General features: G+C 35.4%; 1 protein-coding gene across 1 annotated transcript in view; it reads right to left on the bottom strand.

Moving 5' to 3' along the window:
- The window catches only part of LOC126759229 (uncharacterized), a 237,392-nt gene that overhangs the window by 35,708 nt on the left and 179,566 nt on the right, over positions 1 to 22,118 (bottom strand). The window contains 1 exon segment of the mRNA XM_050473936.1: positions 14,675 to 14,866. Within this exon segment, the coding sequence (XP_050329893.1) occupies positions 14,675 to 14,866 (192 nt within the window).

The raw sequence follows: 22,118 nt of genomic DNA, 5'->3' as shown, positions 1-22,118 counted from the left end.
TTTTACACAGAAGTGGAAAAAGTTAGTTTTAAAGTTTTTAAATTAAAGCACACTATGAATTTATAATTTTTATACTCTCGCAACAATGTTGCTAAGGAGAGTATTATAGTTTTGTTCACATAACGGTTGTTTGTAAGTCCTAAAACTAAAAGAGTCAGATATAGGGTTATATATACCAAAGTGATCAGAGTGACGAGTAGAGTCGAAATCCGGATGTCTGTCAGTCCGTCCGTCTGTCTGTCCGTCTGTCCGTCCGTCCGTCCGTCCGTCCGTCCGTCCGTGCAAGCTGTAACTTGAGTAAAAATTGAGGTATCATAATGAAACTTGGTACACGTATTCCTTGGCTCCATAAGAAGGTTAAGTTCGAAGATGGGCAAAATCGGCCCACTGCCACGCCCACAAAATGGCGGAAACCGAAAACCTATAAAGTGTCATAACTAAGCCATAAATAAAGATATTAAAGTGAAATTTGGCACAAAGGATCGCATTAGGGGGGGACATATTTGGACGTAATTTTTTTGGAAAAGTGGGCGTGGCCCCTCCCCCTACTAAGTTTTTTGTATATATCTCGGAATTTACTATAGCTATGTCAACCAAACTCTACAGAATCGTTTTTTTCAGGCATTTCCATATACAGTTCAAAAATGGAAGAAATCGGATAATAACCACGCCCACCTCCCATACAAAGGTTATGTTGAAAATCACTAAAAGTGCGTTAATCGACTAACAAAAAACGTCAGAAACACTAAATATTACGGAAGAAATGGCAGAAGGAAGTTGCACTCAGGATTTTTTTCAAAATTGAAAATGGGCGTGGTCTCGCCCACTTATGGACCAAAAACCATATCTCAGGAACTACTCTACCGATTTCAATGAAATTCGGTATATAATATTTTCTTAACACCCTGATGACATGTACGAAATATAGGTGAAATCGGTTCACAACCACGCCTTCTTCCAATATAACGCTATTTTGAATTCCATCTGATGCCTTTTCTGTATAATACGAGTATATACATTAGGAACCAATGATGATAGCGGAATAAAACTTTACAAAAATACGGTATTTGAAAAATATGTAAATGACGTATAATGAAATCTCGATTATCACTTTATCATGCGAGAGTATAAAATGTTCGGTGACACCCGAACTTAGCCCTTCCTTACTTGTTATTGTTAGATTTCCGATAAGAAAACTTGTGCTAAGTGCGTTGCATGGCGTCGAGTGATTAGAGGAAGCGGTGAAGTGACTTCAAATTTCATCAAACATTTGCAAGTCAAGCATAGTGAATGTTTTAAAACATACAAAAGTTATAAAACATGTAGCCCTTTTGGCGGTAACATGCAATCTGAGTTCGATAGTAAACTGTTACATGCAATGATTGATTGTTCATTGCCCCTTTCCATTCTGGAAAAGTAATCCTTTATAGATCTTTTTCAAAGTACAGGTATGAAGGTGATGTGTAGGCAAACAGCGGCTAAGAAATTGGAAATAAAATATACCATCATGATGGAAAATGTAAAAGAAAACATGGTTTGCTCTAAATATTTTTGTACTACAGCAGATGTTTGTTCTGGAAATCATAGAAGCTTCCTTGGATATACGTGTCATTGGCTTACAGACAATTTCGAACGCAAATCGGCAGCTTTGGCATGTAGAAGGATTTGTGGAGCCATTACGGACTACGGTTCAAACTTTGTAAAAGCGTTCAGAGATTATGGTGTGGGAAATGACTTTTTCGAAGATGAAATTAATGACGAAATGCCAGTCTTTGATAATGAAAGTTTGTTGCCCACACATCAGAGATGTTGCAGCCATACTCTGAATTTGCTTGCTTCAACCGACTTCGATAAAATTTCAGCCACTGTATATCCAGCATAAGATAGTAAGTCGCAGAACAAATGGTATTATTTTGCATTAAAAAAATAATCGTTGAAATTGAAAAAATGTAACGAAACATTTTTTTTAATGCAATAGAAAACGTTTTGTAATTGTGAAAATGTGTTTAATGTTAATTTTTTTAGACATTCGATAAATGCTACAACTTGTGGAAGAAGTGCAAGTGGCCAAAGTCGTCGGAAATAATTGAAGGGCACCTGTGATCATCGTTGGTTTTGCCCGATGTTACTCGTTGGAACTCATTGCATGACGCAGTTAAAAACTACTTTGCTACAAAGAAAAATTAAATAATCTGTGTGGTAAGTTGACTTTTCCACAGTTTTCTGCAAGAGACATACAGTACCTGGAAATGTACAATTTTGTAATGGAACCAATTGCAAAGGCCCTGGACTTTCTTCAAGGAGAAAACAACAGTAACTATGGTATTTTCATATTTTGGTTCTTTAAAATATAAATTTATATTAACATTATTACAGGATTTTTAATACCAACTCTTGTGACACTGAGCAATAGGCTGCATAAGCTATGCAGATCCCAGGAATCGCAACAGTTATCATCTCTTATTTTAAAAATGGAACAGGGTTAAGAGAAAGGTTCCAACCATATTTCATTTTGAAGCCTGAGGCAAATATTGCAATTGCAGCAACAGTGCTAACTCAAAGCATCAAAATAAAATGGGTCAAGGTGTTGCTAAGATTTGCCAGAATTAACTGTCGAAAATATAACCAGCAGAGTTTTAGAAACACTTTACAGGTTTTACGCCAAAATTTGTAAAACATTTAATTTTGAAAGGAAAATTAATAATGTGTCGACTATGCCCGACAGGCATAATTTCAATAAATCTATTGTGACATTCGCTGTGTGGCTTGTTGCGCCGTCCTGTTGGAGCCCCATATTGTCCTAGTCCATGTCATCCCATTCGGACTAAAAATATTGGTTATCAGTGAACGGTAGCGATTCGCATTCACAGTAACGTGCCGGTCCTGATCATAACGGAAGAAGTATGGACCAATGACGTCGACGTTCTATAAACCGCACCAAACCGTATTTTTATCGGGATGTAATGGTGACTCATGAGGTATGTGTGGATTGCTGTCTGACCAAAAATGCATATTTTGCTTATTGACGAAGCCATTCAGCCACAAATGAGCCTCATCGCTGAAGATGATTTTCCATGAAAATCCAGATCATTTTCAAGTTGTTGCTGAGTACACTTCATGAACATGCGACTATTATGGTGGTCAAATGGCTTCTGTTCTTGCGTCAATTTGATCTTGCAAGGATATAGGCCAAGATATTTTCATAAACAACGACGTCACAAAAATGTTCAACAATTGAAACTGTGGAAGAACCACATAAAAGAAACGGCCCGGTACAATGTACTAACTGCCAAGAATATGGGCATACTAAATCATACTGCACTCTACGCAGTGTTTGTGTGGTATGTGGTGATTTACATCCCACTTCAAAATGCACCCTTAAGAAAGAAGAATTAAATAAAAAATGCAGCAATTGCGGAGGAAATCACACTGCTAACTACAGAGGTTGCCCTGTATATAAAGATTTGAAATCAAAGTTGTCACAGGGCATTCAAGCACGTCGTAACCAAATGTTACAAACACCCCCGTAATGAAATTATAGCAACCTCAGAAAAAAGATCAAATCCCATTACTTCTAACAATAATAATATGCAAGGAAGCTATGCAAATGTGGTGAAAGGCAACACTGTGCAAATGCAACAGCCGCAAAATCCTCCAAATGGAGGTATTGAAACTATGATTATAAATCTTACACAGTGCATGACACAGTTTATGTCCACCATGCAAAACATGATCCAGGATTTAATAAAATCTCAAAATCAAATGCTGCAAAATTTATTAAGTAAAAAATGAGCTTCCTAAATATCTGTATATGGAATGCTAACGGTGTTAACCAACATAAATTAGAGATTATCAGATTTCTGTCTGAAAAGAATATAGATGTAATGCTTATTTCAGAAACTCATCTAACAAATAAAAATAATTTCAGTATACCAGGATTTAGGCTATATGTTACAAATCATCCGGATGGAAAAGCGCATGGTGGCACGGCAGTGTTGATTAGAAATCGTTTAAACCACTATGCCCTAGAATCTCATGCTACTCCACAGTTACAAGCTACAACAATATCACTCAAAAATCGGGGTTGTGACTTAAACGACAGTTGTACTACACTATTATGAATAAGCATAATAAGCTGGATATAATATCTACTGGTAAGCCGACATACTGGCCCAGTGATAGAAGAAAAATACCAGACTTAATAGATTTTGCTGTAGTCAAAAATATAGATAGATCACTTATGACAGCTAACACATGTACAGACTTATCATCTGATCATTCTCCTGTACTAATAAAGTTATACGAACAGCCCATGATAATTGAGCCAAAAGTTTCTCTAACATCATATAAAACTAACTGGTTGAAGTATAGAAAGTATATCAGCAGCCATATCAATATTGATTGCAAAATAAATACAGAAAGAGACATTGATGAAAATATAAGAGAAATTAATGACCTAATAACTAATGCAGCTGTACTGGCAACACCAGAAAGAAACAATAAACCAGTTGGTTTTAGAAAGATCACAAATAATGAAATAGAGAAACTTGTAAATGAGAAAAGGCGAGCTAGGCGGGAATGGCAGTTAAATCGCTCCCCTTCAACTCTGCTTCAACTGAAATCTGCTGTACGAAAGTTAAAAAAGCGCTTAAACATGAAGAAGAACACAACACTGAAAATTATATAAAAAAATTGTGTCCAAATTCTAGCAAGCAAAACTCCCTTTGGAAAGCCCAAAAATCTTTCAAGCCACCAGTAGTTTCCAACATGCCTCTAAGACAGTTGAATGGTAATTGGGCACGTAGTGATGAGGATAAAGCAAATTGCTTTGCAAGTCACCTAGAAAAGGTATTTCAACCCAATTCCCCAAAGAACAACTTTGAGTTGCCAACCTTGCCTAATACCGCAAACGAGTCGCATGTGTCTATTAGGACTTCTACTTCTGAAGTTACTAGAATAATAAAAGAACTTAACCCAAAAAAGTCACCAGGATATGACAATATTACACCAAAAATGCTAATTGAGTTACCAAATATTGCCGTAGAAGTGCTCTCTTTGCTCTTCAATGCAATTCTTAATCTCGGACACTATCCTAATTCATGGAAAAAGTCGCAGATTATCTTGATAGACAAACCTGGGAAAGACTTAACACAGCCGTCTTCATACAGACCAATCAGTCTTCTATCCTGTCTTTCTAAAATATTTGAAAAAGTGTTGCTATCAAAGATGTCTCCTTTCCTCCACGAAAATAATATAATACCAACGCACCAATTCGGGTTTCGTGAAAAACATAGCACGATAGAGCAAGTAAATAGAATTACTAACGAAATAAGAAAAGCATTTGAGCACAGAGAGTACTGTTCAGCTATATTCCTAGACGTGGCTCAGGCGTTTGATAAGGTATGGCCTGAGGGCCTTTTATATAAGATTAAAAATATCCTACCTTCAGAATTGTATAAAATATTGGAGTCTTATTTAAAAAATAGAAAATTTATGGTAAAAGTGGGAGATTTCATATCTGATGAAAGACAGATAAGGGCTGGCGTACCCCAGGGCAGTGTTTTAGGCCCAACACTATACATCATATATACAGCAGATCTTCCAACAGCTAATAATATATTGACTTCAACTTTTTCGGATGACACAGCTTTAGTGAGCCGTAACAAATGCCACATAATAGCATCAAGAATACTAGCCGAGCACCTAAGGTTTGTCGAAGAATGGCTAGCCAACTGGCGTATAAATGTTAATGAACAAAAGTGTAAGCATGTTACATTTTCGCTTAGACCAAAAATGTGTCCGGAAGTAAAAATAAACAATATATTAGTACCCCAAGCGAACGAAGTAACATATCTTGGTATTCACCTAGATAGAAGGCTCACGTGGAGAAAACACATCTCTAGTAAAATAACATGTATGAAGATTAGAGCTGCAAATTTAAATTGGCTTTTAAATAAAAACTCAAAACTTAGCCTAGACAACAAAGTGCTTTTGTATAAAGCGGTCATAAAGCCGATTTGGATGTATGGAATTCAACTGTGGGGTACGACCTGTGCAACTAATATAGACATAATACAAAGGTTCCAATCAAAAATGCTTAGATCAATCACGTGTTCGCCATGGTACATGCGTAATGAAAATATCCATAAAGACCTTGGTATTTCTATGGTAAAGAAAGAAGTAGAAGACAGCAAATTGAAATATATATCTAAACTCCGTGATCACCCAAATCCTTTGGCTAATGCTTTGGTACATTCCTGCAATCAAACACGCCTTAAAAGAAGAGATATGCCCGCGTACTAAGGAGCAATGTATCACCAAAACAGCTCAATCATTTGCTTGAGCGTGTCTAGTTTTTAATTAGATTTAAGATTTTATAACTTATTGTTAGGCTTTAAAACAAAAAGCAGATTCAATAAATAAAAAAAAGATATTGAAACAAAAAAAAAAAAAAAACAATTGAGAAAGAAGTGTGAGAGACTGATTTGGGTCTTCCTCACTTGATGCGCTAGCGGTAGCAATATTCTCGACACTATGGAAATTCTTTGTCTCACTAGCACATTTTGTACCGTGCTTGTAGATTCAAATTTTTTCACAAGACGCTTAATTGTTGATCTGGCAGGACGATTATGAGGACCATAAGTTGGACATAGCGCTCTTAAAGTTGACGCCTCTGACTCCGAATTTCGTTAGTAAATTTTAATTATTTCGACTCGTTGTGTGGATGATTCCTTTTCAGTCCCACCAAACACTCAATATTACCTTTCGAGACATCTGTCCTAGCTTTGCGACCATTTGTTGAATTTCACCACGCTTGGACCATGTTATTTTTCGCACATCATTGTCGTATTTGATTTACGTTTCGTCTCCTGTTACCATTCGCTTCAGAAATGGTTCGGTTTCATTTCGTTTCAGCAAAGGATCGCAGATGTTAATCCGATCCATTAAATTTTTCAAAAACAATTTAGGTGGTACCCATCGAGCTTCTTTTTGTAGCCCGCCTTTTTTAAATGGTTCACAACCGTTTGATGATGAATGCTAAGTTCCTTAGCGATGTCATTGCTGCTTATGTGATGGTTCTGGTTAATTTTTTTCATAATTTCATCGACTTTTTCAGCGATAGGTCGACCAGAGCGAACATTTCATATTCTTTCAACATGCAAAGCTTAAAGCCAGGAAACAACCATCAGGTACATAAGGTCTTTTAGTTATATGGGGTCTGGGCCGAGTTTTCACCCGATTTTATTCATTTTAAGCCCAATTATGCAACTCACATATGTATTGTGCAACATATGCGATATAAATTCCCTCGGAAGTTCGAAAATTTTTATACTAGGTATATAGGGGCTTAGAGAATTATAAACCCGATTTAACCTATTTACATATAACACGCAGACATACCACTATGAGGAAATAATTTTCCCTGCATTTCACTTATATGTCCCACACATTGACCAATATTTTCGGTAAAAAGTAAATCATAGGTTCCAAGGTCCAAATAGTCGGTACATAGGGGCGTGAACAGTTTTTTGTTGGATTTGGATAATATTTGGTAGAAAGCTCTAAAGGCATTATTCGTGCAAAGTTTTATCCCGTTAATTTTTGATTATTGTTGAAATTTTAGAAAAATAAAATGTTTTTAACCACCATAAAAGAAAGCAATCTAGCAAACATTTTCGTATATTGAACAGATGTGGTGGTAGGTGTACTTTTGAAGCTTTCATTTTATAATAGCGCGTGCGTGTTTATAAAATATATAATATAAATACACTTCTCTTAAAAACCGTTTTTTTAATAAAAGCACCAGATTTCTCTTGTTGACGCGTGAGACGACCTTTTTGCGGCACCCACTGCACACGCTGTCATACATTCGCGCGCAAATATTTGTATGTACATGCTTTAAGCTTCCTAAGTAGGCAACATATTTCGCTAGCTGCCAACTTATTGAATACGTGTTCATACATCCATTTACACTTACTCACCTACACACTCAGAAATGCTCGTTGGCCCGCTGGCCGCATTGCGCGTGTTGTTTGCTTGTTTGATAACATTATTTTCTTGTTCAGCATGTTCGAGGTATTTTTACCTAAACCAACAAACAAATACAAACGTGAGTACACACATATATGCGTACGCTTGGACGATGTGCATGTGTTTGTGTCGGTCTACAAATAAGCTTTGACCTCAACATGCTTATTTACTTGCACTTGGCAATGGTTCTCATCAACGCGCAGCATTTCGAACGCCTGTTGCCAGCCGAAGGCAATGAAATGAAAATGAAATTCTGTATAAAAGTGCCCATTAAAGCAAAGCCAGGCATCTGTATGGCAAATGCTAACGGTCTGGTAAAAATTCAAACGTCATGCACATCATCACTTATTTTAAGTAGGATTTATTGCGTAGCCTACATTTGGGCGTAGAGGCTTGTAATTGTCTGAACATACCAATAAGAGAAAAAATGCTTAAGTACACATACACATATGTATTTTAATGTAATACAAACACATAGGCATTCTAAAGTAGTTAGTACTCAGGTATGAATATGCTTTGATATACTATTGTATTACATGCAATCCATGTGTGTTTGCAGGCGAAAAGTGCTACAGGTTCATAATTTATTTTTGGATTAATATTGCTGTAATCGAAAGCCAGCAAGGCAAGACATTAGCCAATTTGCCTCCAACGCTGTTTAAGGTAGATAGTAAGTATTTTTTGCAATTTCTATTTTTTGTTTTTGATATGGACTTATTGTATACATATACAGGGTGTCCACTTTTTCTTTGTAGCATGGTCTTGCTGTACACATATACAGGGTGTCCTAAAATATCGCAATATTTAAATTTGCCACTATTTCAATTAATCCTCACAGTTGATGAAGTTTAAACACTATTCAGATCATATTATGTAAGAGACTTTCAGACTTTCAATATTTTTGAAATACTGTTCAATAATGAGGACTTGTTGTTCTACCGTGTAACGCTCCATTTTAACTAAACCTAAACTGTCAGCTGTCGATTTGTTTTGTTTTTAGGGTTGTCAACAAAAGCCACCGACTTTCAAAAGCTCTTTATTTTAAATTTAAATCCTGCCTAAACCATTTTACCTCTCCTATATATTTTTTATGGGATTTTTTAATATTTCGCAATTTATTTTTTATCTCAAAAACAAACACACATCTTCGAAAACGTAATATTTGAAAACAAAATTTTCCGCTCTACAAAAAATATCCCATCCTACACCAGTGTAACGCATGAAAAATTTGGCTATTTTCGTGAATTTTTTTTAAAAGAAAGAACGTAATAAGGTATATTTTCAGCTATATTTAAAATTTTTTTTACAAAAGTGTTGAAAAATAATGGAGTTATGGGCTGTCTTCGGAGGTGCCAAAAACTGAAACAAAAAAGTTGAAAAAGTTTATTAAAGTCGAAAGTATTTCCTATAGAATGACTTACGATCTTTGAAAAATATCAAAAATTAACAAAATGGCGTAATTTTGAAAAAAAATTGTCGTTTTTTTTAATGCCAAATCGACAATTTTAAATTCATTGTATAGTAAATGTATTAAACAATACTCAGTTTTAATTTCATAAGTCGATCGGTTAATTTCTCGATGAGTTATGATGTCAGCAATTTTGAAATATGTCGTTTCGAGAAAAACGCATTTAAAGTTTCACTCATATAAGATTATACCTGCGAGCGGTCGCTCTTTAGAACGCTGCCATCCAAAAACTATTCAAGATACGACCTTCCCGATATCACGGGATATTTATGAAAATATAGGCTATCGAAAAAGCAAATAAAAAATGTTTTCTTTAAAAGTGTCACACTGGTTTAGCCCCTTAAAGTTGCGCATCAAATGTACATACTGATTCCCAATAGTACACCATGTCGTCTGAGTAATATGAATGCTATTCGTACAAGTGATGTTAACATTCATACTATGAACACATACGACATGGTGTGCTCAGTACATTTGGTGTGCAACTTTACCTGCGTGTATTTTCTAAAAAACAAATACTTTTATGAAAAAAATCATTTAGATTTTTTTAGAACAAAAAATTTTGTATTACAGTGAAATAAAATATTTTTTTTTAAGTTGTAGATTTACTCTCGGTAACTTTTTTAATTTTTCCACACATTTACGAAATCAGTAAATAGTCTAAACATAGTATTTTCTGTTCTGAGAAAATTTCACCGCATAAGCAAAGCAACCGTTCTTCGTTACAACCGCTATCACCCCTTAATCTCGTAGCAATTTTTATTTGTTCAGTTGGAGTCTTCTTAGGAATTAAAAAAAATATTATTGAAGCATCTAACACACTGTCAAGGCTTTTTAGACTGTCAATAAAATAACTATTTGTTAGAGGTACATGGTGACACTATACATCCCATTTTTGAGGTATACTTGTGGTATAAACCTATACCGAGGGCTGTAGATATATACATATATTCTAAAAAGTAGGGCAATATCTGGATAAATTTTTGTTACGAATTTGATATTTAAAGCCCATTATGGTTTGGAAAATCGGTCTAGTTGCCTTTACGTAGACACCTCAGATATGGATCTACATATATAAACGATCAAATTCGAGCCGAGTTTTAAAATTTATTATACCGCGTAGATTAGAGTTAGAGCAAAGTATGAATAAATCTTCTATTGGGACTTACTCTTCTTAGTCACGATATAACATAGAGCAATGTAGATCTTAATATTGTAAACATTAATATGCGAAGAAAAATATGAATAATGGGGTATAGGTCTATATCGCAGTTCTTCAACGTTTCCAATGCAGTATTCGTTAACTTGTTGTCTTTGACTTATGCTTCTGCCCCCAATGTGACTGCCAGTGATCAAGTTCACCTTCGAACTTCAAACGTCGCATGACGTTGTCGTTATCCAAAAGTCCTTTGGGTTTAACTCTCAAGCAGTCAAAAAGATTTTCCATTTCTTTCATCGATCGATTTCTGAAGAATTTCGCTAAGTAAATGAGTTAGAGATAGAATATCACATAGGCAAAAAATCTCAATTATAAATTAAAATTTGCACATTTTCAATTATTTCAAAATCGAAGTTGAAGTGGTTATAATTTTTAGCCCTATGTGACCTTTCCGTAACTTTTTAAGGTTAGGTCATAGAATACGTAAATCATCTTAATAAAACTCTATAAAACTTCAATTTTTGAAGTGAACAATATAAATACAGACATTCAAGTCCACACTTTATTTTGCAAGATTTACTTCAATCTTTTCCAGTGTATCTCCTTTTGAGGTTTTGCATTTCAAAATTGCATTATATATAAGTAAACCCAAAACCCAAATCTACTAGTTGCCTCATGCTAATAATTTAACTAAATATATGCATACATACATATGCATTAGTTAGGTGTTCTGCTATGACTGCACAATTTTGGCTTTGACTTCTTCTAAGCTCTGGCCTTGCTCTTAACTTTCTTAATTTTATTCGGTTTCTTAGTTGCCAAAGCTGCTATAACTAAGACACTACTGTTGACTTTGCTTCTACAGTCTTGCTGCAGACATGAAATTATTTGATTCGACCAGTTGGCGATTTAATTTGTGGTATTCCGCAACATTTCTTAGTCGGATAAATGGAAATTTCATTGACTTTAGTTTTATGCGATAATTTTAAGTAGTTTACAGCTTGCAACTGGGTTATGAAACAAGTAAGAAAAGGTAAGGTACGACAAGCAAACTATTTTAAGCAGTTGGAGAAACTAAGATTAACAAATGTTGAAATTGAATTGCAAACTCGTTATTATCTTACCTTTTTTAGTAACTTATTTTAACTAACTCAAATGTCAAAATTTTTCAAAATAATGATGAGGAAATTACCTATTAATATCTTTGATTTCAACGCCTAATTTTACTTAGACGTATTCTATCTAAATATACTAGTATGTTATGAATTTATAGAAAAGTGTCTACCAAAGAAGTGAAATATAGCAGCAGCATAGCATTCTTGTAGGTCATCGAGTTGGCATCAAAAGATCGCCGAAAGATCTCAATATCTGTTGTAGATGAAGTGAACACATTTTCGTTAATGTTTTTTTTGTATATAACGTGTCAATATTAGACTCGTAAACCAGTCGTTGTGTTTTACATGAGTACCTGCAGTTAACGACCACCCTCACGGTGCTTAAAAGCACTTAGCGCCCCAAACACTACATGCTTTTTGAAAGCATTATTTGGTTCCAATTGGGCACCTTTTCCACCTTGGTCGGATTCAAGGCCGACCTTAAACCTCTGCCGTGCTGTGTATCCGGCACCCGACCACAGTGCGACTCCATACTGAACTGAATTTTCAATTCTAACTGACTTTAGGTTTAAATTACAGGCAGCACGATCGCCAAGGGCTAACTGCTCTTCGTGGTACCAGATTTGAGGCTCCAGTCAGACTTTGTGGCTTTTGTTATTACCAATTGAGCATCCATCAAACTTAATGAATGAGAACATTTGTTGATTGAACTTCAAATGTCTTTTCAATAGAGGGAATCTAATTCAAAGTCGGTAATATCAGGCCAAGCTGAGTATTATGGTACTATTTCGGACAAGACTATGCAGAAATTTCGAGGAAAGCCAAAAAACAGACTTAGTGCATATTGAGTTTTAGTTGCCTCTTACCACAGGCATTCCTTACCGCGAGCAAATTCTAATTAGAGTCGTACGAAAAGAAACTGTCCAACAATCTAGCGAATGGAATTCCAAAAATGAACCGTAATTGAAAACTTAAAGACCTTGAAGACATTGAAGGCCATCCCATTCGAGGATTAAAATATTTGTATGGAAAATTGAATCACACTTGTGTTTTGCTTCGAGTGCCTAGTTTGAAAGCAATAGTTATGATTTGTATTCTAATACGTGAAAAAATATTTATTTTTATAAGTATTTATTGTGAAGTCAAATAGGATATTTGAAAATCATTACAGTTTGTATTATAATTTATTTAAACGAACTAAGAGGAGTACGAAGAGTTTCGTAACGATATCACACAGATTGAGCTATATTTTCAGTTAAAAGTTGAGCTTTTCAAATTTGATATCTGAGATTTTAAAATTGTGGCCTATATTAGCATAGGTAGCTCAGTATCAAAAATATTTACTCTGCATTAAGTGTAAAGTTAATTAGATGAGTGGAAGTTGTTTAGCAGAGGTTATACCAGAACATAAACCAATTGTATCAACTGGTCGCGATATACACTGGAAATATTTTTACAAAATTCATAGAATCAGTTTATGGGGTCTACACAAAGAATGTACATTCAAACTTCCCAAAGTGAATTCGCTTGGGATCTGAAGATCCATTCAGTATATAGTAACTTCATTTTATAAGGTGCGTTCCAAAGTAAACAGGACTTTAAAACAGAAAACAGAAAAAATGGTTTTTTCGGCAAAATCAACTGTTTTTATTCAAAATAGTCCTCTTTTGCTTCAATGCAGCTTTTTGCACGGTCTAAAAGCATGACGAACGAGTGTTGGCCGGTATAGCCGCCAGTATGCCGGTGCAAGCCTTTTGAATGGCCTCTACGTCTGCATAACGCTTTCCTTTCATGGACAAATGCATTTTTCCGAAAAGGAAGAAGTCATACGGTGTCATATCAGGTGAATACGGCGATCAGTTAATGGTTAAAATGTGATTTGGCAAATAATCGGTCACAAGCGTCCTTCGAATGTTGGATTCTGAGCAATTTTGGTCGTCAGTCAATTTGTGCGGAACAAACCGTGCACACACCTTTCGTAAGCCCAAATGTTCCCTCAAAATGCAATAAATCGATGTTTTGGAGATGTTCAATGCCATTTCCATGATTTCAATGATGATTTCGGCTGATTTTTAATGAATTCACGCACAGTTTCGATGGAATTTCCGGTGATCACGGATTTTGATTGGCCCACATGTTGATCGTCATTTATGTCCTCACGACCACTTTGAAAACGTTGAAACCACTCGTGCACTCTGCTACGGGATAGGCAATCATCGCCATAAACTTGTTTCATCAATTGAACCGTTTCGGTAAAAGTTTTACCAATTTTAAAACAAAATTAAATGTTGGCTGTTTGTTCGAAGCTCATTTTCGCACCGATAACACAAACAAACTGAGACTTGAAACGGAATAACTTTACTTCCAATCACTGAAAGGTCCATGAAATTATCACTGGACAATCGATAAAGATAGCAGATTCTAACGCACCAGTCGAGATATAGATGGCGCCACCAGGGGGTGCTAGATAGAAAAAGCCCTGCTTACTTTAGAAAGCACCTTGTATAGGAACTATGACTCTTTAGCTTTCAGTATTCAACATTACTTTTTAACCTGAGTTAGAAAAAGTATAAACGGTCGGTCGGACAGACAGAACACGCAAAATTAGTTAATTTTACCATTCTAAGATATCATACCACTGATAGCTCTGAGGATACTAGCCAATACCTGTCTACTTTAATCATATCCAACAAATTGACATATTATAAAAAAAATATATATATACATTTTCTCCAATTGTTAGTATATCCACTGATAATACGAAGCAGGTTGTATTTACAAATTAACTGGTGAAAAGGGTAATCACACAAAGAGACATGTACAAACGAATAGAGCAAGCAAAAGCTATCTTCTAGTTAATAGCAATGTGTTAGCGAACAAAGTATACTGTACCGCACGAACCTCCCTGTGGGAAAAACTGCGAGTAGATAAGTTTGAATGTGTCCTCTTTGACGACACCCGTCGGACACTCAGCCTTAAAACCGCGATAAATTCGTTTGATTTCATCCTCCGTGAAGCGCGTAGTACGACTGAGGGCACTTAAGGAATCGGGACGATAGCGTGCGGGCGTCTCAAATTCCTCCAATTCCGAATCTGAAAAAAAAGAGAAAGAAAGACAAATATGTAATAAAGAGTTAAACTGCATTCAAAGATAAAGTTAAATTAAAAACTTTGGTTTTTTCTGGCGTGCGCGGCTGCAGTCTGAGAGTGTGTGCCTTTCGGTGGTTTAAGGGATACACCTAAAAGCGCACACGCGTTTAATTTTTAACTTGTTCAACTTGAGTCTCTTTTTCTTTTTATTTTCACAAGTTTTTTCTGAATGTGTATGTGCGGTATATTGGCCGAGTGTTTGTCGCGTCAGTGCGTCTCAAAGGCTTACATTGTCAATAGTCTTTGCGTGACTTTGTGTGTGTAAGTGCAGTACTTTGTGTGACGGTGTGTTGGCAAGTCTTAAAGTGGAATGCCAACTTGCTGTCAAATGCTGGCGCTTGCGTAAATGAGTATATACACATGTATGTATGTATAGCAATAAATGCAGACACATAAAAAGTGTGTTCTTTCAGTTGTCATTTGTGTTGTACGCTTTATTTGCTTCTTCGCTTAGATGTATACTCTGTTTTTTACTATTTTCTCCTGTTTTCTAACTTTTACACATTTTATCTTCATTTCGATTTCTTTGTCGACAAGGGTGTAAGAAAGAAAATCAACAATTGCCATGTGTGTTCTTCAGACTTCATCCCACAATGTTTACGCTTCACTGATTCTATTGTATTAGACTTTTACCGTTTTTAGGTTTCGTACTTTATGTTTCATGTACATGGTATATGTATGTATGTCTGTATATATGTGTGTATGTATGAAGAGCGCTAAAGACGCCTAACGGCAAATGTGAAGTATCCTTGAGATCTTAAGTCCTAGCCTTTGGGTGCTATGTCTTGCGGAAAGTGAGTAAATAGTAGTAGGTTAAATCTGGGTATTTGCTTTTGGCTTTGATTGCGCATTTTTTGCGATATTCTTTGAAAATACTTTAACCTGAACTTTAAGGAAACTGAAATTTCATACAAAAAGTCACTGTTTCTAACTCAAAACTTGCATAGAAAAATGTTAATATACTTAACATAAACAAGAAGGAATGTCAACGCAGGCTATTACTTATACCCTTCACAGATTCACTTGACTTTGAATGCTCAGTTTGTATAATTGCTTTAGGTCAAAATTTGGACAATTTTCTCGAATTATGTATGTAGCAATAACTATGATAATAATCTGTTTTGTGAGAAAAATACTTGTAAAACATTTCAGATCGAATTCAGAGAAAACTGAGGGATTAGTTTGCGTGTATATAGACAGATGGATGTGTGAACACACGGGCAGCAAAATAGACATGGCTTAATCGACTCAGCTCGTCACGTTGATCATTTAAATACATACTTTATACGGTCTCCGACTTTTCCTTTTGGATTTTACAAACAAACCTTGTTCAGGTTATAAAAAGTGCTCACAATAAATACTATTTAGGAATTTCGAAAGATCGAGTTTTTTGCATATTTATCGAATATACAAAAATTTGATTGGAAAATTTTATCTGTGGTGATTCTGCAATCAGTGTGTTGTAAGTCTTTTTTAAGTAACTGTTATCGGCTTCCAAAGCAAAAATTCTGCAGTACAACTGGACCGATTTACACGATTTTCTTTTTGTTTTTGTCACAAGCCAGCATTTTTCAAAAAAAAAAAAAAATTTAATCATTATATTAGAATACTAATATAGCACTTTTTTCTAATAGAGTTCACCCTTGCATCCAATCTTGTTAATCAAGAGACTTCCAGTGGATTGAAAAAGTGTACATGAGGTATCCATTGTTTGCTATTAATATAATGATTTTGAGACACTGTGATGCTTAGAGAGGCTGCTTCATTCATTACATTTTCATTTTTTTTCATTAAATTAAAAATAACTAGAAATTTGGATCGAAATATTGCTTTGAAAATGCTAAAAGAACTATGGCACTGCTATTAGGCTAATTGTCGTGAAATTTATCTAACAGTAGGTCTAAATAATATCGGTTTCAGTGAGTTCGAACTAAAGAGACAGGGGTATTATCTACTGACTATTAATTTCTATAGTAGTTTGTTCTTTTTCCCGGAATTGATCCAAAATGTTTATGCCCAAGTGCTGCTATTACGATAATTTCATTTTATTTGGATTGGTAAGTTGTTGTAACCGCGTAAGCGGTGTCTACGCCAATAAAGAAAGAAGTAGTTGTTGTAAATACCTTGTTATAAGTTGTTGCGGATTAGGATGTGTGATGTTCTACTGTGGGGTTTTCATAAAAAAGAGATATCTAACAACCTTCTCAATGCACCTAACTACAGTAGAAGTCATCTTCGATGCTTCATTCCTCTAATAGCCATCTTTGAGAGCTGTTCTCTTGTCGAAAAATTTAGATGTGTAAGGAATAACAAAGAAAGTTGAGATTTTCATTAGAAACTATATTTATATTACGAGTATACTTCCATTCAGTGGCTCAACCATTTTTTCAGTACTGCAAAGTATTATTTTATTGATTTCAACCTAAATTTCCTAGTTTTGATGGCTTTTATGTAAATTACCAAAATAAACTAAATTAAAATAGTTCAGCTGTTCATCCAATTTCACATCTTCTTCTTTATTGTCGTAAACGCCGCTTATGCGGTTATAGGCGAGTTTACAACAGCGCATCATCGTTCTCCTTTTCGCAGTTTCGCACCAATTAGAGATTAGATTGGTCTTTCCCACGTAGTGGAGGTCTTTTTCTTCGTTTGCTTCCACAACGGGTCATTCGGAAAACATTACCTAAACAGCGTAGTTGCTATCTCTTAATTCACTGAACTATGTCCATGTCGTCGTCTAACTCGTACAGCTTCTCGCTCCATCGACAGCGGTATTCGGTGTTGCCAATATGCAAAGGACCATAACTCTTTCGCAGAACCTTTCTTTCGAAAACTTGTAACGTCGACTCATCAGATATTATTATTGTCCATAACTCGGCATGAGTGCAATCAGAGAGCAAGAGCGCAAGTCGGGTGGAAAATCGTTCGGTTGTCTGTTGTGATTGTAGCTTCTTGACGTCGAACCTTCCTTATATTTGTTGACGAGCGTTTTTTGCTGCACAGAAGCGGGTACGTATTTTAGCTGCAACAAGATAGTGAACCGAGTCGATGTTGGAACCTCGGAGCGTAGGCACGGTTAAAATACTTGAGACGTGTTTTCCGTTTATCACTTCATGATCTGGGTGGTGGCTTTTCCGATCTACCTGCGTGTTTGATGAATTTTCCTAAGCTGGCGTCTATTACTACTTTCGAGCCCCGCCAAAACCTCAACCCATTTGGGGATGTTGAATCAGGGATGCTAAATTTACAATGGTCGGTATGCATGCCTTATTTGCCTACCTTGGGGTGGCCTGTTATACATAGTGTATGCCAGAGCTCCTTTTCATTGCTGGCCGTATATTTAAATAGGGTGTATAATGTGTTCAGTTCGTATCTCTCCAGCGTTTGGCGACTCATGACAGCAAAATGAAACGCCCTCACATATTGGAGCTGAACGACTAAAGGTCAGATACATAATCACCCAACGGAATTATTAACTTTGAAGCATTAAAAAGATATATTTATTGTCTTTCAAACTCACGTAACCTCAAGTAAATTATATGACAGATTGACAAGTTGCAACCATTTTAATAAAAGAAAAAAATGGAACTGTTCCCTGTTTGCTAAGAGAAAATATAAAATTTTGTGTTAACGTTAAGTTAGGTTAATCTGGTAGAGCAATAAGCCACTCATAGACCAGTTTTGGTTCTTTGCTATACCAAATGGAGTTCAGTTGCTAGGGCCGTGAGGAGTGTCATCCTTTAGGAAATCGGTGCTTAACGCGAATTTGTTAAACTATAAAAAAATACGCTAAGACAATCGAGTTGGATGAAAAATGTTTACGATGAAGATGATAAGAGTCAACTTCAAGTTTACGGGGTTTCCTCAATTTAAAATGACCAAAGGCCATGTCGTTCAAGTGCTACTAATCGAAGAATTGCTGGAGAAGAATAATAAATTTAAAATATAACATAATGTATATTTTTGCATTTTATTCAATATTATATAAGTTCGTATCTTTTCAGGACACACTCTACATTAAAAACGCATTAAAAAGAATATTATTTTACTTTCAAATTTTTAATAATAAACTGTCTTGTTAAATTTGGCGCTCATACTTGTTTCAATTTAAGTTCAGAAGCACACTTAAGTGGCCTGCATAACTAATACTTGTATATTATCCACCAACAAATATTTTTTCAAACTTACACTTGCTCTACACAATTTTAACACACATACATTCGTACTTATTATTTGCTTTCTACACTCGGCTTTCTTATCTATTTCAGCCAGTGTAGTTAATTACAAGTTTTTCCCCTTGTAATATTTTTCCTTTGAAGGTTTCTTTCATCATTTTTATTTAGTACAAAGAAGTTAGTTTTGTGTTGTAAAACTATTACATGGAGGGAAGCACTTCAATGTGGAAAATATGCGCTTTTTAGGTCAAGCAATAGCGATTTCATTTGGATGAAAGAAAGTAAAATCAGAAGAGAAGCAAAAAGTTGTTCTGGAGGAAAAAAAAATAGTTTCAAGCATATGACTAATTTAAAGAGTAAAAAAATAAAAAACAAAATATTTGCTTATTGAACTTTTTATAAAAAATAAATAGATCCTTAGCACCTTGTTGTCAATCCAAACAAGTTTCACCAATTAAATGCCGCCACTTTTTAGTTGTATTTATGGTCTTCTCAGAAAATGTGCAACACAGGCTAATAAAATTAATCCTTATAAAAAGACACTTCTGCGCATGCGCTGCATGCCACACACACACTTTAAGTTGCAATAAAATTTATAAGCAACCAAAGTATAAAAAACATATTCGCAACTAATGAAAAACAAGTTGAATGCCAGGCAATGAGGATAATAAGCGCGCAATAAAGTATAACGGGCAAACAACGGTCCAAAAGGAAAAATTCGCAAAAAAGTGCAACGGAAAAAACTTTTAAAAATAGTGAGTGTTTTTGTACGCTCTAAAGTTCAAAGTGATTGCGGAAAGTGTGTAGTGAATAGCTGAAGCGCAAAGTGATAAAAATGCAAGCGTGGAGCGTAATATCGGCTGATATGCGCTTTTTATTCACTTTCTAAGTAAATATTTTATGCATGACTCTCCCTGCCCTATCAACTTAGTGAACTGTGCATATGAAGGGCAACTAACTATATACAAACATGCATATTTATAACTACTGACTGGAAATTATTTTATGGATTTTCGCGTTGAAAGTTTTTCAAAGAAGAATTTATTTGATTGACAGTGAAAAATTAACTGGAAGCATAAAAGTATGCCAAAGTAATATAAAAGTGCATGTTTATATATCTACTTAAATCACATTGTATATATTTTATTGTATGTATATTGTGAAAAAATTCCATTCTATTTTTTATAACACTTCCAAATAATATATTTAGATTTTGAGTTGTATAGCCTTACAAACGAATTAGTCTACAACCAAACTTGTTTATTGATATTGAAAACACATATCTCAAACACTTGAACCAATAGGTGCGGCACCGCTCAAATACTTCTTTACCCGCTCGACCAATTTGAACCAAACTAAGTGTACGGATATACATAACACTCCTTTAACATTCCTATATCAAATGCGAGAAATCCCATATATCACAATTTTAAATTCCATTAGATTCTTTCTCTTTCCAATACACATATCAAGAAGCAAATACTATAACGTGATTAAATTTTGAACGAATAGTGCCTTTGAAGTATGTTATCTTATGACCAGAAATTATTCGAATCGGTCAAAAACTTTTCAAGCTAGGTATTCTGGGTACCGAACCGTGGGTACCGAATATGTAATCCCAGGGCCTATAGATTACTTTTTAACCAAAATATCGGCCAATATGTGAGATAATAATATGATTGTGTAACGATAATGGACCGAAACTGGTCAATACCTTCCTTAGAGCTCATATACCTAATATCAAGCCAAGTAGAGGTAAACCTCAGTAGGAGTATGTATTCGATTTTTTTTATAATAGGAAATCTTATGGCCGGACGGACCAGATAGTGAAATAAATTACAATTTCATTCTGATTATTTTTCTGAAATAAACAATATCAATTACTTTTTCTTTTTTACTGACGTTGACACTGCTTAAGAGGTGGTGATTCTCGATTCTCCTTTAACGGGTCTTTTCCAAGATGTGGCGCATGGTGAAAATTCAGTCGTTCGTATATTTTCGTGATAAAGGCCTAAAAACAGCCGACATTCTCGATTCTCCTTTAACGGGTCTTTTCCAAGATGTGGCGCATGGTGAAAATTCAGTCGTTCGTATATTTTCGTGACCTAAAGCCACACTGCCAAGGTTCAATAATTTTTTTGACTGACTTCCAGACACTAAGCTTGATAGAACCTATATGCTATGTTGAGGAGGTTTATCACACGGCATTTAACGCAGATTATAGAGATCCCCTTTTTTGTGAATTGGGCAGAGCACACTTAGGTTCCACTCAAAGGTCATGTTTTCAAACGACCATATTTTGCAAAGTAGCTGATGCATGCTCCTTATCAGTTCTTCCCCGCCGTCCTTTACAAATAATTTTGAAGAACCGTAACATAAGAGGAAAGGTCGCAATGGAACGTCGCTCCATCGTCATCGAATTTTCAGATGTTAAACATTCACTGTCCCCATCTTATCCAAAAAATGCGTCCTGAAAAATAATTTTGAAGAACTAACATAAGAGGAAATTGAGCCAAAAAAATCTTTAGTTTTAAAAGACGTACATTTAAGAACTGGGACACTTCGCACAGAGTAAATTATACGAAACTGATGGCGATAAGCAGAGCTATGATTTCCATATATTCGGGTTTTCCCTGTTATGTATATGATTTTGCTGTGAGGCATTGCAGATGTGCGCTACCTTATAGTATATCTTCGTTTATCGTAATCAGTGTTTTCGAGAAAACAATTAAAAATTATTATTTGTAAGGATTTATAGATGGGAAGGAAAAAAAGGTTAGTTAAATTGCCTTCCTGTGCGCATTTGCCAACCCAGCATTGTGTATTGGCGCGATGAATAATTTAAATAGCTGAATAGCAATTACAATTAAATAACCCGTGCTCTAGTTTTTGCGCGTTTGATTGTAGTATTTTCCGCTTTCATACTACTGCTGCCAGTCTTTCAGAGCGCGAAGTTCCCGCAAGACTGTCACTGCCACAATGGCTGCCGCTGCTAATTAACCCTGAAAGGGTGCAGTCAA

The sequence above is a fragment of the Bactrocera neohumeralis genome, chromosome 5 (genome assembly GCF_024586455.1).
Source record: "Bactrocera neohumeralis isolate Rockhampton chromosome 5, APGP_CSIRO_Bneo_wtdbg2-racon-allhic-juicebox.fasta_v2, whole genome shotgun sequence".
NCBI classification, from domain to species: domain Eukaryota; kingdom Metazoa; phylum Arthropoda; class Insecta; order Diptera; family Tephritidae; genus Bactrocera; species Bactrocera neohumeralis.
The sequence above is the reverse complement of the archived record's forward strand: the minus strand, read 5'-3'. Positions and strand labels throughout refer to the sequence as shown.